This window comes from Hyposmocoma kahamanoa, unplaced genomic scaffold (assembly GCF_003589595.1).
Source record: "Hyposmocoma kahamanoa isolate Upper Pololo Valley unplaced genomic scaffold, ASM358959v1 232, whole genome shotgun sequence".
Classification (NCBI taxonomy): Eukaryota; Metazoa; Arthropoda; class Insecta; order Lepidoptera; family Cosmopterigidae; genus Hyposmocoma; species Hyposmocoma kahamanoa.
This window is the reverse complement of record NW_020653750.1, coordinates 1,063,562-1,087,224: the sequence shown is the minus strand read 5'-3', so window position 1 is coordinate 1,087,224 and position 23,663 is coordinate 1,063,562. Positions and strand designations below refer to the sequence as shown.

General features: G+C 34.5%; 1 protein-coding gene across 1 annotated transcript in view; it reads left to right on the top strand.

Moving 5' to 3' along the window:
• The window catches only part of LOC113228518, a 56,815-nt gene that overhangs the window by 27,271 nt on the left and 5,881 nt on the right, over positions 1-23,663 (top strand). The window contains exons 3-4 of the mRNA XM_026461856.1: positions 7,620-7,803; positions 14,352-14,491. Coding sequence (XP_026317641.1) covers positions 7,620-7,803; positions 14,352-14,491 — 324 coding nt within the window. The remainder of the gene's footprint in view (positions 1-7,619; positions 7,804-14,351; positions 14,492-23,663) is intronic.

Genomic DNA, 23,663 nt, shown 5'->3' with positions numbered 1-23,663 from the left:
AACTGAAACTTTAAGAAAAGAAACCTTAAGTGGACACTTAATAACTCGACAGTAATAATAAATTACTAGTTTTCTGTGCTCGCCAAGATCTTGCCAAGATGGTTCGCGATTGCCATTCAATAACGATCATATAAATAAAAAATCAAAATTATAGAATACCTGAAAAAGGAAACGCAATTTTTTTACAAAAAAGTAAGTGCGTATTTGACCTCCATCCACCTGATGGGGGATGAGGTGGACGATGAAGCATGCACTTAAATAATGCGTATTCACTCTGCATACCTAAATAATGCCTATTAACTGACATGAGGATGTCTGAAGCAGATTTATTCCGACAATACGACCGTCTTTGTTGGCGCCAGCCGCGAGATTTAGAGGGAGTGGAAGTCGCACCAGCCGACTATCGCAGACTTTGCAGCTGGCAGAGAGATCGAGTGGCACTTCCTATCTCCGTCAGCGCCCTCTGTAGGTGGAGTTTGGGAGCGTCGGATGCCTCAAACAAACTCTTGCGGCAACACTAAAGGAGAGAGCGACTCGGGGGGAGGTCTTGCACACACTACTACTCGAGGCGGAAGGCGTAATAAATTCACGACCGCTGACGCATGTGTCTGTTGAGTCACGGGATGCTCCAGCACTAACGCCTAATCATTTCCTCCTGGGCCAATAATTTTCACTCCTCGGACCAGTCGATCTCACGGACAACGACCTGGTACGACGGTCCAATGGGAAAAAAGCAGCGAGACTCACAGATTATTTCTGGAATCGATGCGTGCGGGAGTATGGGAGTATTTGCCGTTACTGAACCCAAGAAGGGGACACAATACACGTATATCAAAAATTTAAAGATCGGCGATATCGTCGTGATATGCGATGGTAACTTACCGCGAGGAGTGTGGCCTAAGGGCACGATTGTCAAGGTCCACCCTGGTCGAGACCACATTGTCAGGGTAGCGGACGAGCAGGACGGACGGCTGGTGGGATATTAAGACGTCCAGTCAGGAAGCTCGCAACGCAGGACGTTAATTTTAGTGACTAAGTTATTTGTTTTTTTTTTGCATTGTATAGTTTTAGCATAGTACTAGGGTCTGTCCCGGCCTACTACTTAAGGTAAACTGCTAGTTTACGAGGAGGGCGATGTCTAGGTCAGACCCTCTTTATAGTTTTTGGATGTGTAATTAGTCTATGTTTAACACTTCGCCTCTATGTCCTTTTCTTGTCTGCGTGCTTCCACTGCTGTTTCTTACTGTATGTTTTTCCTTTCTAATAATACACCTTTTCCTACCTAAACAGCCGTTCCCTTCGTTGTCCTCGATAACAAGTATTATTTCAATATATTCGAAATCAGGCACAAATTATAAGAGACCTGTGTCTCGGGATTGTTTGTCAAATAACCAATGTGAGCATTTACGTTTGAATATCCGTACCGATACAATAATTAGCACTTTTTCTGCTTTAGTGAAAGAAGATATTTGTACCGTGGTTTGTCAATTGAATCAAAAGTAAAAGAAAATTCATATCATGCAGAAACAAACTTGGAAGTAATGTCTTTGCCTGAACGATTGTACAGACAATAACAAAAGTTTTGTCTCCTAAAATGCCAGGTTTGCCAAAAAACTCTAACTATAACCAAATTCAAATGTAGTATCTGTTATTTAAAAAAATCTTTCTAAGTCTTCCGTTTCTTCACACATTGTAATAATACGGTGCACATTTATACCACATGATTTATACTCATGAATAATACCTACGTGACTTTCCTTTACCATTACCGCTCTATATCCGGAACTATTAATCGTACCCATAGCCCGCACGGTAACGCTTAACATTCCATTAATACTCGTTATCTTGAGAAGAGGATTATGCCAAGAAGAGAGAAAATAAAGCCTCGTGTACTCAAAATATACAGGAGTGCTATAAATACGCAGTGAATAATATTCAAGAAAGTAACAAAGCAACTTTTTAAAGTATTATTCTTGGGAATTGGCAAATAAAATTTTGACTTTCGTAGAAAGTACAGTTGCCTGAGAGGTAAAATTACTGAAGCACTTAAACTTGACTTTAGGGAATTAAGTACATTTTTCTCGCTTATAAAATACGATGAAAAATTTGAGTTACTTTTCTGTCTTCTGAAACGTGAAAACCAGTGCTTTGATCCTTATGAAACTCAGACAGATCAAAGCAGAAAAATAAAAGGATACAAATCGCATATGATATACCGTTTGGATCTATTGCTAAGTAATTTTGCCATGTTAGGCGAAGATATATTAGATATTTCAAAAACATTACCTGTGTAATGATTTTGGCGTAAGCTGACGCCTCTTGTTTACCCCTGTTCCTACTTGATGGAATGGAACTCCCAACACAATATACTGACTGCAGAAATTTTTCATTCATTAATTCTGAAAGTTCTTAATTACATACTGCAACCAACATGGTCAACCGTGACCATGGGACCTGTAAAGGGCCCGAAACGTCGGTTGGTTTGAAAAAACAAATATACGCGATTTAAATCCGGAAAAATAGTTTCATTTCCCATGTGTAACAATCGCGAAAACCTAAGAACTCGATACATACTGCAAGTTGCTTCAAACATAACTGTGAAAGTTTTTGATACTTGCGAACGAATGAATGAACCTAATTTATCAAAGGTTAGGTTCATTTAACGCTCCAGGACCAGATCATCACCGCCTCAGCACTAAATCAGAGTATTGGAAAACGAATTTCCAATTGTGTTGCATACAGTATTTTTTAACGACCCACACGGAAACGGCAATCCTTCTTTGTGACGTCACGACCGTAATAGCGCAAGCAACATACCTTCTAATGATCGTTTTGCTAAAAAGGGACGGAGTATCTTTCCATTTAATATGTTAGTTGAGATATCGAAAAATAAATTTCAGATTTATTGTCGGTACGTTCACTAAAGTTGATTGAAGCAATAAAGATTTTGGGTGAATGTATTCAATTTGAAATGAATGTTAAAATAAATTCCTGATTTATTTAAAATATAATTTACTAGTGTGGTAACGGTTTGATTTACCGCCTCTCAAGCAGAGTGTCGTGGTTTCGAATCCGGGCTTACACCTCTCAGTTTTTCGAAGTTTATGTCCATACAATAACGAAAAAGACGTTGTGCGTTTCTCTTGTGCTCGGCCCGCGCGCGACATGAATATTTTTTTTTTTTATAAAAAACCAACCTCAAAAGTTTATGGAATTATATCTATTTGCAAGTTTTATTGAAATCGAACCGAATTCATCCCTTAATTTGACACGCTTAGAAGTGGAATATTTTCTTCAAATTTGAATAGAACCACTACTGAGATACATCCTTTCTAACAAAAAAGAATCATTTTAATCGGTTCACAAATGTCGGAGTAATCGCGTAACATACACACAAAAAAATACAGTTAAGAAACTCCTCCTTTTTGAAAGATGGTTAAAAATACAAAAGTCTTTTTCTTATTATTTGGACATAAAGCCTTTTCTGACCGCCTTAATGCGTTTCCGTGTCGATGAGTGTGGTGACTCTCTTAATCGAACAATCGGATGTCCGAAATAATTTTATAACCATAAATCAGAAACAGACAAAGGATTTTCACATCCGTATTCAGATTCAGAGATAATGGATAATCACATCCGTATTCACTTATTGAAATTCGAAGTACCTAGTTAGGGTACTTACCATAAAGACCACTGAACAATAAGTATAGTAGAAGTGCTTAGAGGGCGGGACACGTGTGCCAACAGTACGCACAGTTCCGGATACTTGAGCTCAGTCCGCCATTTTAGTTTTTTATATTATGGTCGTGTCAATTATCTCACGCAAAACCTCGAAAATTGTGGATAAATGCTTTATTTGCTACTTTAGAGTGCAAAAATGATAGTCACACCTGTAATATTATCCATGGTGGTATTTCGTAACCACCATTTTAATTGATTTTATTAAATTTTCTTTTTCTGTTTAACATAATAGATTTTTGTTATAAGAAACGAAAGTAAACCTCATACCGCTGCAATATGATTGACTTTTTTTAGAGAACGTTAATCGTTCGGCGTCTCATAGTCTTTCAGCTATTGCCGCTAGATATGGCAGCAAATTCAATGAAATTTCGATATAAACTATAATATACTTCCTTACTATAATAAACTTTCAACGATATGCCAACTGGGTAAAGTTTTAATACAATCATTCCAATGCATTACTTGTTACATTTTTTAAAATAAAATTAGAAACTACGACCAATCAGTATCAAGAAGCCATATTGTTTTACATAGGATTATGTGAGTTTTGGCGACAGCGGTTTTGATAGTAATCGAAGCTGAAGGCACTTCCATTGTTTTTTTCTTTTTCCAAAATAAAGACAAACAGCCAAATATTAAGCTTTACATATAAAAATAATACTAATAAAGAAGTTTAACAACTTGTATAATTTGTTTAGCTGTGGCCGACAGTGCTAATGTTGTCTAGCGTGCCAATTTCATGAAATTCCATTCGCTACCACTAATGAATAAACGCTCGTGTATGGTAAAGTACAATTACATGCACTGATGTACAGGGTGTAGTAGAAATTATTTCGTAAATGTAAGAGATATCAAAAACCTTTAAGCTGATATCGAAAATACATTATCTAATGAATAAAATGACATCAATCATTAAAAAAAATAAAACTAGAAACATCCAAAATTGTAACGATAATTGCTCCCGTACATTAAATATGACATTGACCACAGGCGCTTTAGTTGATCTACATACACAAAGCAAAATGTAAATTAAGTTTTTATGGAAAATATGAAACGAAATATATTTAGTCTCAAATTTGCAATCTTATAATATTTCCTGAGAACATTTGTGTGCGAAATTTCATTTGACATTTACCATAAGCTTTTTGAGTAAGAAAAACCTTGTGACAAAACCTGCATGTCGAAGAAGATTCGCAACCCTCCGAAAACGTGTGGCCTAAACCCTGGCCTGAGAAAAGACCCGTGTCCCGCAGTGATGTTGTATTATTACAATACTAATTTCGCTACGTATGTATATATGAACGTATTAACGTGATTATACAACAAGAGTCATTCTGTGGTCAATTTTAACGGCATTGACGCGTGCCAATAGATTGTAAAGAGCTCGTAATGAGCCGTATATGCAACCAAAGTGAGTGCACATTAATTTGATAAATTGCAATGGCCCAATACTTGTAATGCTGTCAATGGCTGTTCTCATAGATTAATGTAGAACATGTATTGATTTAAGTGGCATAGAATGGTGATTCATAGAACACTAAGAGTGGTTATATACGGTGATTTTTAACAGCGCCAATGCAAACGCGCGTCGTGAAATGCGCGATTTTATCGTTACACTTGCGATTTATAGGCGATTGTATCGATTCAGACGCGCGTGTACGTTCATGCAATCGCTTATAAAACACAAGTGTAGCGATGTAATCGCGCGTTTGTACCGATGCAGTTCCGCGTTTGTATCGATGCAGTCGCGCGTTTGCATCGCTGCTTAAGGTCGCGCGTGTGTGTAAAGGTAGACGATTAGCGACTGCATCGCTACTAAAAGTCGTCGTGTGTAACCGCTTTAATAGACATCAATAACACGTGAATTGCTTAATTATTTTTTCTCTCAATGTTACCGTGCCTATTTGCACATATAAAACTTCTGACTGTTTTGTTCGACGAAAAATTCAGCAAAATAACACAGACTTCGCTAGCCATGGCAAAATACTGCCTACTGAGCAACTGTCTCTTTCACTTCTATGTTAAAGCGATCAAGAACCGTAACGTTTCAATTACGCGAATTTATATGGCACGTCGACTTGATTGAGACTGAGTTAGAGTAATTAGCAAAGAACAGGTGGAAGCGAGAAAGGTAGATTGTTTCGTCTCTGTGGTGAACGATAGAAGTGTGAAGTACCGTAGTGGGCAGTATTATGCTATTTATTTTTGTTGATGTAGTTTTTGTTTACGAAAATAACTGTATCAGTGAGTGCCTGACATTTTTAGTGTTTCCTTTAGTTACTATTGTAAGAGGCATAAGTAGATTCAATATACCATTGTGCCGGTAATTCGTATAGGTGTTGCACAACCGAATTCCCTATTGAAATCTTCTATGACCCAGTTTAGATTTGAGAATATTCCCTGTTCACCAACCAAACGTTGAGTTTAATTAAAATTGACGCATAATATCAAAAAGACATACTTAATAGAAACTAAATACATCTCTGCTTTTTACGAATAAATCAAAATGCTTAAATGTTACACTTATTATATGTAAGGCATTTGGAAATTTAGCATATCAGGTGTATTCACCTAGCTTTTTTTTCGTCGGTTTAAATGATCACGTGACAACTTTGGGCCGGACTCGCCAGATACGCCTTCGTCACAAGTATTAGAATATCTTCTCTACTGCAGCGCAACACCTTTGATGTTCGGCGATGCCGCCGCCCGTTGTCATACGCAGATATTGAAGGGTGGTGACAAAATGAAAACATATTGTGATTGTGATTATTAAATAGCGTTTACATTTATTAACAATAATAAGATATATATGTGTGTGCACTTTTTTCACGTTTCACGTTAAATATTTACGTGACATTTTATTTTTATATGTTTACAGTTTTTTGTTATTGAATTTAATTAGGTATATAAAGTATTCGCATTGGGATGATCAATTTAATGATAAAACATGGGGTAACAAGCCGTGATTTCAATTCTACTTTCTTCGGTAACTCAAATTATATATCTAAAACATTGAAAACATTGTTTTGAACCTGTTGTATTTACAGACCAATTTCAGTACACAAATATAATTGCAAACAAACTGAATTATAAAATTATAATAGGTAGAATTCGCTTTACTTAGGGCTCGCTCCCACAAACTAAGAGTCGTATTGCAGAACTCTACTCAATGCTCAAGTCAGGATTTGAGCAGACTTGAGTATGATTTCAAGCGCTGGAAATACGACCCTAATGGCAAGGACTTGAGTATGATTTCTAGTGCTTTGAATCATACTCAAGTCCTGACCTGAGCATTGAGTAGAGTTCTAGAATACGACCCTTAGTGTGTTTGTGGGATGCAGTCCGCGGCTCTTCCCCGCGATGGTAACGCGGTTGCTGTGCGCTAATATTAAATAATATATAAAACTGTCTAAGGTCGTCTTTTCAAATTATTTTAACATTTTAATTTCAAAAAACAATTTTTATTAATAAATTAGACAGTTTTCCAATCTTTCCATCCAATCTTTCATTGTACATGCCAGCACATCAAGCTACACATTGACGTATCTTGTTCCGTTTATCGAACAAAAATGTGTAGTCTGATGTGCCGTTGTCCGTATATTCCTTGCGGAACTGTATGGTTTATAAAACTGTGTCTCGATCTTGTTTTAAGCCACGTTCCTGTTGACTTCGATATGTAATGTAACCAAAGATAGAGACAGATACTAAAAAAATTACTTAACTAGAAATTAGCGCGAAATAAGTCCTTTTTTCCTCTTGTTATGATTGTTCTCTAGCCCTCGTAAATTTGGTCGTCATTTTTTTCAACACATTACTTTGTTGCTGAGATCGCTATGTGAAGTAAGTAGTACAGTTTTTAACAATCCAAATGTTTGCAGCCACCAATTCGGCTATTCAACGTAACCGGAATCATGGTGCAAGGGGGAAATTGCGAAGTCGATTCCTGCACAGTGCAGGTGATGCCGCCTCCGATCGCGACGCGCGCCGCCTACAGCTGTGAGGTTTCCACCGAGGGACCCAAGTTTCAGATTGCGAGGCAAACTAAGCACATGACTGTTGCTGGTGAGTTTTTTGTTGAGCAGTATAACAACTTATCATGTTTTCAATGATACGCATTTAGATATACATGCTTTGCGATTTCAATTGAATTCAAATGTTTTAAGACGGTACGTTAATTGGTGGTATACATGTGACGCCATACAAGGGCACAGCAAAGTCAGAAGGCTATGTTCTTAAATCACATTATTAAATTATTATTATTACAATTAAAATATATCATTACATTGAATTAACGTGTTTGTGTGTTGTTGTCACATGCATCTGAGTTAACTTTTTATATAAAAATAAACAAATTGGGCGTTTAAACCATAGAGCATAGATGTAGAAAAAAGGGTTTAGATTTCCTTTAATAACATCAGTTTCAATTTGAACACTTCTGTGTAGGTAGCTATGACCACAAAGATCACTCTGACTATGTTGGCTTATGTACAGGAACAGTACATCAAGTATAAACTTTTGTTCGAATGTTGCCTCTGTGGAACGGAGCGAGATCCATCAATGTGTAGCTTGATGTGCTGCCGCCTGTACCTCCACATGTTTTTTTAAAGAATAAAATATAGTTAATTAAGACTGTATATTATTTATATAGCTACCAAGACAGAATTAAAATTACGAAAACTTAGTATCAAACATTAACAACTGCAAGAAACGTTACGTACTACGTGCAATATGGCTTCAACCTCTAGCATTTTCACATTCAATTTTAAACATTTTCTGTCTGTTGACTCCATCCCCAATGTTTTATCTCCGGCGGAACGAGGGCATGCTGCATCAAAGTGCATTCGTTTATATTTATGAACTCATAGCTCTGAAACTACATTTGATGTAATATTTTTCTTTTTGGAATTTTCTCTAAAATTCTGCCACTTTAAAGATTTCAAACATCCTTCTAAAATACTAAGAAATGTAGTTAAGTTCGAACTGGTTTCATTTGTACCTTTGAAGAATCTTATTTCGAAAGAGTAAAGGATATTGACCGACAAAATTACTCGTATTACTATAACTCAAAATCTACAATATAATATAACTATCGTTTTGACTGAACAATTTTAAAGTTTTGGATTGAGATCGCTACTGGTATATTATGTAATGATTTGTGCATTTTCTTAATTTTAATATTTTGATTTTTGTAGTTGAAGTTTTAATTAAATTTTCAAAATTCGTAATCATGCTAACATAGTACTAATGTTTTTTTTTTTATAACTAACGCTATTATCTTAAGGGCATTGGCCTAAAATAAATTTATTGTTAATATTATAAAATGGTCTCACGAGAGAAGATACTGCAATATTTCTACAACATAATTGAATAACATAATACGAGTAACTAATGACATAAAATTTCTGAAATTAAATTTCAATAAACATTATACATAAGTAATAACAAAGTTTATTTATGTAACAAAAAAGCTTTTTAAAATATACAAATTTAAAATCGCTAAAAGCAATTTATTCCGGGCCTACCATAAATAACCTTTTAAAAAACAATCTTAATTTAATGTAAGCTTATAATAATATTACTCATAGTTGAACCATGATAAACCTATCAACCAAGTAATATTTTCTTGCTAAAGTTACTGAAAGAACGAATGATTTCCGAATATTGTCTATTCCTTACTAAAAATAAGAAAAAAATAACGCTGTATGAACTGTATAATGCCATCTCTTTCTTTTTGATGTTCCGAATTGTCCTATCGTAGTATAATGTTAAAGTACTTAATATTATTTACATTGAGACAAATATAACTGCCAAAAAAGTGTGTAATAATGAAATCTATTAAAATTACGTTGTTTTCAATTATTTTTCCGCATTTTCATGAAGAAAAATAAATAAAACAAGTTGAGTCTTGATTGCCACGTTGTGAATTCGGAATTATAGTCTAGTGCATAGATCATACACTATATATTTGAGATAGATACGCAACTCTATAGTTCGGTATTTTAATTACGAGGTGGGAAACATAGATGTCGCGCCATCCGTTTCCTACAAAATCCAGCAGATGGCGTTAGAGGATCTAGTTGTTTTAGCCTAATTAAAAACACGGGATTTTAAATACATTTACAAAAAAATCAATAATCTTGGGACTTTAAAACAGAAATAATCGACCACACGAAGATTATTGATTTCTCTGTTAAAAAAACATGGACACATGTTAGAAATTCTGTTTTATTAAAAATACAATTAAGTACAAAAAGGTTAGTTGGAATAAATCCCTCTATGGGATAAATATGGGGCATTTGTACACATGTATTACTTTTGTTTTAAGTTGTTAATTTATATTTACTTGTTTTGTGGTACAATAAAGTGTCTACAAACATACATACATACAATTTACAACTAATCTAAACGTACTAAAACTAAATAGACCATCTGATATTATTTTTTTTATTTTTTTCGTTTATTATAATAATCAAACGCTTGCTTTTTAATCAAATCATTTTCATCGAATTTCATAAATTTTCCATTAAGAATCCGATTAACATTATTACACCAACTGTGAATAATCACTCACATTACATCCCAAATTTTTCATAAAATAAATTAAGTTTTGTGTTTAACACAAGTTATTACACTAAAATCGCATGCACAATCCACGTAAAATTTAATTTTTGTTTTTAAATTTTGAGATTCGGGAAATTGACGCAGGCATGCTACAATAACAAAATACATTTCATTCATTAATGTCTACTAACTAACAGATCACTGGGATGAAATAATGACCTTTTTGTGTAATCTACATCGTAATTAAAAGAATCAGTATCTATCTCGGATCGGCAAAAATCATAGTTACAAAAATTACAATTTAAAAAAATTTTAGATTTGCATTTTTTAATTATATAACCTGTTACATATTTTTTTGATTCGGCATGCAACACAAATAAATTTTCATTATTTTTGAATTCTGAAGTCATATTTAATAAACAATCAATTTCGCAAGTAAAATGTGGTGGCGATATTTCATTGGTTTGTGTAATCAGGTATTTAAGTGATTGTATTGTTTGATCTTCATCCTTTTCACCATTAGCTCCTGGAGAATGGGGCGAGTTTTGTGAACAACTTGGAGATACCTCAGGATTAGCTGCAGTGGTCACATTTAATGTTGTTGGTGCAGAAGTTTGTTCTGTAAGGAATTATTAATAGTTATATGTTTAATCACTTCTGTCTTTATCTACACCTAACAACCTGCTAGGCGAAAAATCTAATTGTTTTCCAGTGGTCAGATTGATGGTCAGACTGGTCTCACAACAAATATTGTTGTTCTTGAAAAATCTTGATAATTTTACTACCATGATTTTCATATGCTTTTTTGTGAAAATACTACACTACTTTTATATTATTTTATACCAAGTTACAATAGAAACACAAAGAAAATTCATTCGACCCCAAACCAGCTCTGTCTTGCCGGGACAGAGCACTTTGTGTAAAATTAAATCTGAACATACTGTCACATTAGGTATTTAAAATGATATTACATTCCAATGAGTCTTTTTTTTTCTAAATAGTTATTTATATTGAATAGCGAAAACAGCTATTTAGAAAAGATTATTACATTATGTAAATAAAGCCTTAAATAATCATCGTCACATCAGTTGTAAGATGTACCCTAAAGGAAAAAAGTAGTAAGAAAATATGGTGCACCTAGATGTAATGTTGGAACAGCATTTCTTGTTAGTCGGTGACTGGTCTTGGATTTGTAAGTCTTCAAAATGTCTATTACATAGACGAATCATATTAAATATGTATGCATTGCCTTTTTGTTGGGTGTCTGGTAAAAGCACCGTTTTCCACTTGTTAAATCGTTCGGTTTGTCGGTCTTTGGCCCAATCGGGAAATTGGTGCAGTCCTTAAAACAAAAAGTAAACATATTTTTTTATAAGGCGCTATTTTGAAAGCCTCTTTATGAGCCGCTTTCTTAATTGCACCAGCATTTCAAGCCCAGTGTCTTACTTATTTGAGACTATTACATGCTCAGATACAGTTTAGAGTAGCATGGAGAATTACTTACCGCCACCCGTACATCCAAAATAGCATTTAGGATTATTTGGCATGTTTTTTAACTTTCGTACGTAACATGTGGAGGAGTCTCGGAGTCCGTGAGTTGCGCCAGGTCGAATATGCAAGCAAGTAGCAGTGTCCAACTTCAGGTCAGGTAGGGTACAATAAGCAGAAACACAGGTCCTTAGGATCGCCGGGTCGGATGTGGAAGCAAGCAGCAGTATCAAATTTCAGGCCAGGTAGGGTAATTCAAGGAGGAAACAACAATTGAACACTTTGAAACTATAACGCCACAAAATGAACAGTACGAAAACGCGGATGAAACTTTTTTTCACAGCAAGTCGTAGTGTTACCATTTTATTAATCACGCAATCGCATTCGTCAAACAATGCAATGAATAAAATTACTTTCCAAGGTTTTACAGCATTTTAAAAATGCAATTTTATATTTGATGGTAATAAGCAGACTGCAAGACTCTAAATTCTAACTTAAAAATTTAAATCGTATAGTGGGTACGTTCATTCAAGTCAGATAACTTTTGGAATTTTTATGTATGGCATCACCTGTTTCCGTTTACGTTTCTTTACACGCAGGTTTTTTTTCTGAGAAAATTGTTTTCTCCTTAATTTAATGCAATGGTGATGCCATCTATATCTCTATAGAAGCAACTGTGTCTTATTAACTCTGAGGTCAGTTTGTTAGATGGCAGCAACAAACAAACAAAAAATCAAACTCTTCAATGTATGGCAGTTGCACGCCCCTGGTCTAGTGTCAACTGTTCTTGTCGCCAAGAAGCACATAGATGTCGCTGTCATAATTTTATAAAATAAACATCGCGTATTTTTATTTAGTGAGAAATTATCCTATGTACTGTTAAATAAAAAATAAAATAAAATATTGAATAGATATATATAAATAAATAAGTTCAAATTAAGTTTTAATCATTACAAATCAATATTTAGACAATAAAATCGAAAATAATATTGTTTTCATTGCATTCGTGTAACTATTTTAAGATTGCTAAATTTGACATAAGAACAATATCACTTTAATGTTAAAGTCGCGTCATAGTACGTATTGAGTGAATGAATAGTCACAAAGCTGCCAATAAAACATTATAGTTTTGATATTATAATAAGCTTACTTTAAGCGTGTCATGGTACGAAAAGTCCATGTAAGGTTAAAGCAATATTGTTTCAAAAGGTTGTGGTAGACCCCCTGGAAACACAAAAATAAAAGAAGTATTTACGAATACGGCAGGTAATGCAAAACTATAAAGCAAAACTAGATAAATACTTACAAAGATAAAATAAGTATGTAGTACGACATACTATATGTATATGTACATGATTATATTCAAACCAAAGAAAGAAAATAATAAGAATATACAGATTATACAGGGCATAATAGTAACTTAACTTAAAGGAACACCGTTCAGTTATCATCATCATCAACCTATTTATGGCCCCACTGCTGACATGGATCTCCAATCTCCCCTCAGTCTAGGCCATGTCCGCCGTGCTGGCCCAATGCGGGTTGGAGACTTCACACGTCAAACCTTTAAGGTACCATGGCCTATGTATTATACATGGTGTTCAGATTAAAATGAAACAAACTTGAAACTGCCAATGTATCTGCATTTAATTTATCAAATATGACACATTTTCGTGTTAACATGGAAATTCCCGATCTAATGATATTATCGCTGTCTATAGATTTTCCTATCTTGTTGGATAGATGCTTGAAATAAAATGCCTCAATTCCGTATTTAACTTATTCACATTCTCAATTTGCATCTTGTTTAATAAATCTCAATTGACGCAATCCCCAGAAAAATAAATCTAATAGAGTCAAGTCTGGGTACACAGGAAGGATAACTTCATTAAGAGACTCGGTTGTTCTCCAACTGTTATAAGCTGGAGCCCCACCTTGAAGAACAAATCGACAATAAAGCGCATTATAATTCATTTTCCTAAACTTAAATGTAAATTTCATGGTGTTTCTTCCTTTTAAGATACTATAAATAAAAATAATAAAATTAAATAATAATTAATATAATTAACAATAATAAATAATTAAAGCAATTTTCCTCCGTGTCCAATTGCCGTGGGGCATCCTGTATACATGTGTACCTAAGTTAAAATAAACAATTAACAACATAGACTATAACAATTTTTCAAAAGTAATATACAAGGCAATAAACTGTATATATAAATTAACGCCTAAACTAGCATGGCCTAAACCCTCTTTCTAGAGGAGACCCGTGCCCGAAAGAGGGACGTAAAGACGTTATATAATATAGGTTAAATAATGGCGAGAAACTAGACCGTTGCTATCAGAATTGCTTTGATCCACTAATGAAGTTACTTAGTATCAGCGCATCAATGTAAATTGTATCAACCACCTATTCAAAAACCCTTTGTGTTGGTTAATTCCCTTTACTCTAGTTATCTTAAACACTTTGCCCGATTCCGACATAATCTAGTTATTGTTCGTAATAAATTTACATGGACAAGAATCAGTATTGATGATATATTCAAATGTGTTTCCTCTAGCGATGCCGCACAAGGACCCGGTGATAATTGGAGCCCCGAAGTTAGTGAAGCCTGGAGAGCAAATGCTGTTGAATTGTACGTCCGACTACTCCCTCCCCCCTTCCGAGATCAATTGGTACATCGACAATGAGCTACAAAAGGTACGTGCAATACGTGAGCCCCGACAATTTATGGTAATTGCCACATTTAAAGCTTATTCTTACTATCCTCCCTTGGAAGTCGTGGATACATCTCTGTCTATATACGAGTACATGTGTAGTTAATTGTACGTGTTCTGAATTAGCAAACTGTATTTATCTTGTATGTTTACGAAATTTAGAGATTACCATTATTTACATAAACTTGCTTCATTATTGAATTTGTTATTTTTTGGTGTATGCATTGTTAATTTCTTCTAAAGTATATTCGCAGTATTATTTTACATTGTGTTATATTACAAATGCGAAAGTAAATGTGTTGAGTGAGTTATGCCTTTATGTACACTATGGAATAAGGTAATAGTCGCTTTTAGGCCTACTGTTTTTCCCCGTCGTTATGGAACCACACGAAAAGTGTGTTTAGTATAAATATATTTGTAGGTACTCGTAAAACTTGAATGTATTTTTTGAGTTGAGAGCACTTGTACCTTTAGACTCATAAAAAATGTCCGATAACTAATATTATGGCATTAGAAACATACATATATATATATATACTAGATGGCGCGCGATGCGCCGGGCCGCTAAAGCCGCCCGCGAGGGCTTTCTGAGACTTGTGACTCAGTTGAAGTTGAGATTTAAAAAAAATATATAGTTTTCGGTGTAGAAACTGACCAGCGTGTAGTGCTGACATTATGAATATTGAATATTGCAGTATGAATATTGCGGGAGCAAGATATCACACATAACATCGGTCGGGCAGCTGGGGTTCTACCTGATGCGGAGCACTTTTCGTAGATTTCTCTACCTTATAATTCTAAACAAACCAATCTGACCATTCCCTTGCACCATGTTTACCTACCTGCCCTTTTAGGAAAATAAAGACAATATAGAATTCACAGTATTTTTACCGCTGATTCGTATTGTGTGTCACTAAACCTTTTGGCCACAATTTCCGTAAATAAATTTAAAGTGATTTAAATTTCTCTTCAAGAAAAAATACCTATCTAAATGTCTACATCAGCCAGTAGTTACCGAGCTACCGACATACAGTAAATATAGATGGCGCGCGATGCGTTAGAAACATACATACATAGCGTAACTTTCGCCTATTAAACGTACTTTAATAGGCGAAAGTTACTTTTTACTCCTAAATTTGTTATTTGTCTTTTATTTAAAACAAATAAGTGTCAAGATCAAGATAAGTACCATTTAAATAACCACACCAAATTTGGTAGTAAGCCAGTTTGGTTAGCCCGAGAAAAATATGTTAAAAAATAACCACCAGAATCTCACTGTAATCCAGTTTTTGTATTACCTATTACAATAAGCCATATTCTAGGATTTTCAAGCTACACTTCAAGATACGTGTTACAGGATGTACTATTTTCAAAGTTCCACGTGCTATGTTATCGCCTAAAAACTTACACAAAAACACCATATTTAAGCGATTTTGGGCCCCTCATGCTATTATCACTGTAGTTTTCATGAAAAAAAGGAAAAAAGAAAACATGCCTCCACGGAAGTGTCATAAGTCCATGGTAATGACATATTAGGCTAAGTTGAATGAAGTATGTATGGTTTACTGTAGAATAAAACGTATTTTTTACTTAATTATTTTTATTTACGTAATCACTTAGATATTGATTAAATTTTAGGCTTTTTAAAGTATTAGGCATATTCAATTATGTAAATTCTATTATTATTACTTTTTTTTTTGGTACACTAACTAACAGTCTTCTATTCTGTTTTTAATATCAGGTCACATGGGTACAAGTATGTCTAATAATAGTTTTTATAATCAATATTATTTACTTAACACTTTGCACTTTTAGAATCAAAGTGGCCAACACAAAATTTTTACTTTTTGGGAAAATGCAAAATAAGTTTATGATGTTGTGACATTTTCATATTATCTAATTTTTACTCTTGGAGTACAAAAGGCAATGGCCTTGTTAGTGTATCATGGTGCATGGAAAAATAATGATGAAATATTCTGCTTTATAAAAGTTCAACAATTTAAATAAAATGTAATTTACAAAACACTAATTACTATAAGGTTTACTGAACTTTTTTATTGTCATTTGACCTAATAAAAAAGTAAGCCTTTTAATTTTCACCAGCTAAGCAAGATGTTATTACCTTATACGTAATAAAGTTAGTCCCAGTGCCCACTGATAGGACGAGACGGCAAGGGATTTTTAGGTGACGAATAGTAATGTACCTTAAGATTATGACTTTATAGTTGCAATTTTAGTGATAATGATTGTAGCTGCAAAATAAAGCGGTGATATGCTTAGGCATGCCGAGCCTTCAACCTCCGGAATGCCTAGGCAAACTCCGGAATGCTTCAGCAGCCTTATGGATGCCTCGGCAACCTTAGGGATGCCTTACCAGTTTTAGAGATGCCTCGGTAGCCTTATGGATGTATTATGAATGTCTCGGCAGTATTGTGAATGCCTCGGCAGCTTTAAGGATGCTTCGATAGGTTTCAGGACGCACGCTCCGCGTCACCATTGCTCACCTTTAGCTTGACGCCATGCAACTATAGCTTTCAATACACGTCACGCAACGATGTAGCGACGGTATGCTTCAGCACACCTAAAGATGCGGCATGCCTAAGGATACCGTGGCACGTTTAAGGATGCCGCGACATAATTGCCGTCAGTGTGTGCTTGCATATAGGGTTGTTGAAGGATCGACTGCCTGTTAGGGGACGCTTCTGGTCTAAGTCGTGTTTGTAAAAAAGTTTAAGGATGATTTTTTGGAACGGAAACGCCTCTATTCTATTCGGCTAATTTCACCACTATTTCAATAATGTTGGTAGCGATTACTTTTTGTAGTCTTCAATCCAATCCTCTTTGGGTATGTTGTAACTACCTACTGTCACTTTGTGAACAAGTCTCTTAAGCAAGTAATTTACCAATAGTGATGGAGATGAGTATCTGGATGATGAAAGACATCTTGAAACAGAACAAGATCGTATGCTTGGGCCAGCAGGAGATGTTTGAATTAGAAGGAAGATGCGCAATCGGTTCATCGGTTGATTTTCGATGTCGCTTTCCCTGCATGTTCTATCATCTCTGCGAATTTTTAGCCTTCTAAGCCGTTCCTTTCTCTGTTTTCTTTCTGACATTTGATCAATAGATAATACTTATTCTTTTCTCCTTTTCGCTTTCTGTAACGTACAGTCAAGAGTACGTCAAGCTTGACATTTTGTACTTTGAACCGTTCTTATACCAAGCGGCATAGAGTTGGATTTAAATCTTAAGTGTCAAGCTTAACGTGCTCTTAACCCTACTTTTACATTTTTTCCCTATTTCCCTATTTTCCTCTTGCATTTTTTTCTTACGTCTATCTCTTCCTAATATTTTTTCGTGGGCGCCATAATCTACTAAAGTATACATAAATCAAATTAATTACGTTGATATTATATTAACGGCCTCCTTGGCCGAACGGTTACCATGCAGGACTGCCACGCAGAGGTCCCAGGTACTATTCACGGGCCGAGAGAAATATTTGTATGGCCTACATTTATTTGTCTCCTGAGTTTGGGTGTAATTTGTGGTTGTCTATGTGTGTCCACGACACCCGCGACACAGGGTTTCTCTAGTGCGCGGCTATGTTGAGTGTGTGCGTTATATTATTATTTAAGTTAATAGAAAAGCGTCTATTATTATATTGTCACTTCCCTGGAAATTGTGTCACCTCCATGGATAACGCAAATCCACGTGGGTGACGTCCATGGAGGTGAAATTTTAAACTTAAATATCGATTTTTCGTGACCTCAATTTCTATTTATAAAATATGATGAAATGCCTAGATGACGGTTATAATGGCTCATAATTTTATGATGTCTGATAGATCTTAATTGAATAAAATAACATGATGACGTAATACACAAAAGTGACCAAAATAGCAGGCTAATTTTTGAAAAATCGTACTTTAAAGGTCCGTGCGCCAAAACTATTATCCCGGAAGTGACAAACTGTAAAAACTTTCAAGATGGCATTGTGTTTGTTGTCTGTAATTGTTCAGAAACTCTGTTGACTGCGTAGTTGACTGATTTAATAAATTATGGCTGCTTTCAATAAGTTTATGCAAGTAGGTGAAAATTTTTTCATGCACAAACTTTATAAAATATTTTTAATCTATTATTTTATTTATGTTGTAATTATTCAGTCTTTTTTAGAAAGTTTATTCTATGCATTATCGTAAAATAATGTAGATTAGTTTATTTATTACACATAAATATATTTAATTTGAATTTGTGTCATTGTAACTGGACTTTGCATACGACATGGAAGTCACATATTCGTCACTTTCTTAATGATGATTTAAATAAATATTTATATTGTGTAAATAAAAATAAAAACCATATTAATATAAACAACCTTGATTAATTTTAAATAGGAATTGACTAAGTAATACAAGTACATCGTTTTTTAATATGCACAAACAAAGTTGCAGAAATGAGAACGGTCCACGTATATTTCAATAATATTGTTTCATTTTGGTGACAATCAATTTATTAATAATGGAATTAATATAGAATAGAACAACATAAAGTAATGTACATTGTTATTATTTTCTTACTGTTTGTTACAAATAACAAAGTAATTTTGAAGAATCTTTCCTTTTTAGACATATTAAAGCAGGTGAATATAAAACAAAATTATATCCACAAAAATACACCGTAGATGATCCTTATTGGTTCTGAAATTAACAATACAGTTATTCAATTCGTTTTACCCTATAAAATCCTTTCTGGATCAAAGGACTGTATCTCGTCATTAAGATTATGACGTCACTGAATATGTATTGATCATAGGACATTTTTGTCGATTTCAAAGGATTATCCTTTATGTCATCAAAAAGGGTAAGCAATTTTCTTCAGCACGCTTTAGAATCGTGCCTATACTAAATTGTATATTACCTATAATATAATACAAGCTTTCTATCGCTCTGGTAAAACGTATGAAATACATAACACGCTTTTAGTATGATTTGTAGATGGTCAGTTAAAGATATCAGCGATATTAATTGAGTATCTTTAATATCGAAAATGCATTGCTGCTCGTGGGACATAAGATCTTAAGTCCTGTGACTGATTGCGCTGGCTCTTCCTATCCTCCAGAACGAGACATAGTGCTTTGCGGTAGATAATGTACTTACACAGGCGAGTTTTGCACAAACAGAAACTATGCCACTAGACGAATTACCATTATAAAGTTTTCTTGAAATTGATTTAAATTAGTCATTGGTTTCTCTTAAGAAAATAAGAACAATAAATAGTCGAAAATTTCCCTACTAAATTATTGTTTGATTAAGAAGTATACGACGCATACGAAGTATACTAAAGTATACGAGGCGAAAAGTTTTTCACCCAGGTGTTTCAATGGCAAACCAAAATTGTATAAATTTCAATTCCGGAACGAGTCTTACGGAGAAATATAAACATAAATACAGTTGTCAACGCTTGTTTGTATTTAGCTATTTAAGGCACACAGAATTCAATCTGCGGGGATTACTGTTCATTATAGTGATTGAGATCTAACTATGATAGATGGAAACCATTTGATTGGTTCAATATTGCTGTCATGGTCTTTTATATGCTCAATAATAAGGAGATTTTTCGAATAGTATATTACGGTTTGACAAGTAGTGATGTATTGGTTTTTGACAAAAAATATTTTATGCGATCATTATTTCTATTGATGCCTACTGTCACTCAGTTTTCTAATGCCAACAAATGACCCTTATGACTCAGATATTTATCAAAGACGGATAAAATGGAGACGCCCTTAAGGGGTAATACAACAACTTAATTACTTAAAGCCCCATGTACGTCAAAAAGTACGTAATAGTTACGTGAAGTGATTCAGACTGAGATAATATTATTCCTATGATCACTTTAACGCCAATTTGTACGTACTAATCAAAATATCGCATTCAAATTTAGCGTTATGTTCGAGTAGGTATATTCTACGTATCCTGAAGGTATTTAGAAAAACAAATTTTTCAAACAAAAGCGACGGCATACTTGCTTGGTTCTGAAGCATATAATTATATTTAGTACATTTTAAAACATGTCATGCACCACCTATGTACTACGCATTCAAATTTCCAAAATGAGCATAGAAAATTTTGTGGAGCTGCAATATCTATGTTATGGCAAATATACTAAATCTTCCGTCTAGTACTCTGAATGGTGACGTGAATATTTGTGAAGACACCCATTAGAACAAAAATATGGTGTAGTAAAGTAAATATTGCTTCACTTTTGTTATTTTTCAAAACATTATGAAAAATTATTCTGAAGTTTTTTTCTTGCTAGTTAATTTCCGTTTTAATACACTCGTACGAGAATATGAAAAGAAAATAAGATCAATATTTGCCAGAAAAAGTTCATGCGAAGCCTATTGTTTTTATAACATAAGCGAGAATCCAATTTCGTTATTATATTTTTATCTAAGTAAAGCACTTTGGGGAAAATGTAAAGGTAAATTTTTGTACATTCTGTACGTACCAGTTTTACCAATGAGCCAAATACTTAAGCTATTTCTTAGAGCAACCGAGGATGTTTAAACCACAGTCATATAAAAATTATCATCTTCTAGCTATGTCGCACTGTTGTGCATAGGAATTTAAAAAACTTTTTAAGAAACACTGAAAAACATTGGCTTATCAAAACATTTCAAGGAGTTATTCTCAACATGATTAAATTCATTACGTACAATGATTACCGCAATTATTAAAATTATTGCCGCAATAATTGTACTTTATAGGCTCAGAACATGCTATGCAAAAATAAGAACGCATTTCACCTCCTCACTACACCCAAATAATGTGATGTAGATGATGTAATGGTGGAACAACAAATCTGTAGGCAGGGAATTCCAATCCATAGCCGTTCGTCATATGCACGTGGAACCGAAACGTTTCGTGCGAATCCTTGTAATATCCACAACTTAAGAATCCCAGCCTACGTCTAGTTCCCCGATAATGAAAAAGGGAAGGTATAGAAATAAACAACATCTTGTTTAAGGAATTTCAGTTATATTGCTTTTCAGTGTATAGTTGACCACGATAATCCCAAGTGCATTGAAAATCGATACGTTTTTGAATTTAATTAACCGTTTCCGAAACGCAGGTTTTATATGGTTTTATGTCTGTTAAAGCTACCGATTATTAAAAAAGACTCGGACCGGTGAGGTTGTCACAGCTCATTAAAAATACACAAACTCTAACACATAAAATTATAAGGGGATTTTCAAAGTTTTCTAACAGCAACCTAATTGCGTACTTTACAACTTCTCTGCTAAATACACAAAAGTTTGCTATAATACAAGCACTCGTAATGCTTATAAGGCCATGCCTCAATTAACTCAGCTAGGGCGACGGAAACATTTGTCTTGTTTGCAAATGCCATTGTTTTGGCTTGGTTCTTCAAAGAGATATTAAACGAACAGCATCTACCTTATTAAGAAAATGTTAAGCTTCTTTTGATTTTCAGTCGACTTCCGTGACTTGAACAATTTTGTTTTCTTTTTTATTGTTTTTGTTCTACACATTTTAATTATATTCGTTGGTTTGATATTGAGGAAGAAGAGTCGCAATTGTAATAATGAAAATACATATATGTGGACATATAGAGTATTTCTTTTGAAAGTGTTGGTATGGGGAAATTTGGGGAATGATTTTCTTCAAAATAAATGGGACCACTATGGAGGTATATCTTTTCAACAAAAAAATACAAAAACAAAAATTCGAAAAAGAAAAAGTCGAATTGGGAATTCCTCCTGTTTTTGAAATCGGCTGAAAAGATCCTTTGCACAATTTGTCAATATAAAATTATATGTACACATCGAGAAAGATTACGTATTGCTCGGTGAAGTGGGTGGCGGGGTCACTGCCCTTGCGTGGTGCATGCGACTTGAGACCATTTTGCAAAACTTAACTAGATACAATTACCCAGAATAGAAACAAAATAATTTTTTAAATATTTTTAGATGATTTAGCATTATTTCTATTATTAATTACTTAAATATGGCGAGAATGCAAATCAACACATTGTATGTAGGTTTACTCTGCATAATGTGAAAATGTTGAAAAATTGCACTTACGCAAAAGGCAGTTTCTTTTTACACAATCATTCTTTGCCTTGTTACGGGCAATTTAAACCTCTTTTACCCGCTTCTGTGCTACTCAAAAATTCTTAAAAACATTTTAAAATTGCCGCAAAATATGGTCGTTCAGAGAAATTAGCTTTATGTAAGCGTGTTTATAACTCGCGTTGCTCAATACCATTACGAGGACTCATTGTTAGCGACTTAAGCAGTGGCGGTACTCTTTAAATCTTCACTAATGGCCTTTTAAAGCGAACAGTATATCTCTCTAAAACGCTGGAAGCTACACCTTAGAATTTAAAAACAGGTTGAACATTAATCTTTGCGCAAGAGTTCCGTGTTTATTTAGGGAAAAATGTTAAATGTAAAGTTGTTAATGCAAAATATTAGCATTGATTCGGTAATGTTAAAGGCTGGCAAAAATGTGCTATGGTGCTGAAATTTAATCTGTAGTGAGTTGTATCAGTACGGTGTTACCTAAAGCTGGCTTCTAGACATGTACGCTGCTGCCGATGAAATTAACATACGTAAAATTGACGTGGCGAAAATTTGCTTTAACTTAATGAAGTATCCGCTTCTTTGTTGCTTATTTCCTGTGTTTCAGTACAATCATTGTCATTTCAGCCGAAAGACGTCCACTGCTGGACATAGGCATCCCCCAAAGAGCGCCACAACGACCGGTCTAGTGTTGCTTGCATCCAGCGGATTTCCACAACGTTCAAAGGCGTCCGTCCACCTTGTGGGGATCTGTCCACGCCTCGTCTTCCGGTACCTACGCGGTCGCCACTCGCGAACTCTTTGGCCCCATCGGCTATCTATTCTTCGGGCAATGTGTCCCGACCACTGCCACTTAACTTTTGCAATTATTTGCTACTGATTCAGTACAATATTTCCGTACAATTAAAATGAATTACATTTTTCTCTACATACATTCTATTCATACAGTCCAAAAATAATAATCCAATTCATACATGAATAACGTAGCAGCGTTTATTTTCATTTGACTTCTTTACAACATTATAACGATTTTTAAACATTTGAAAAAC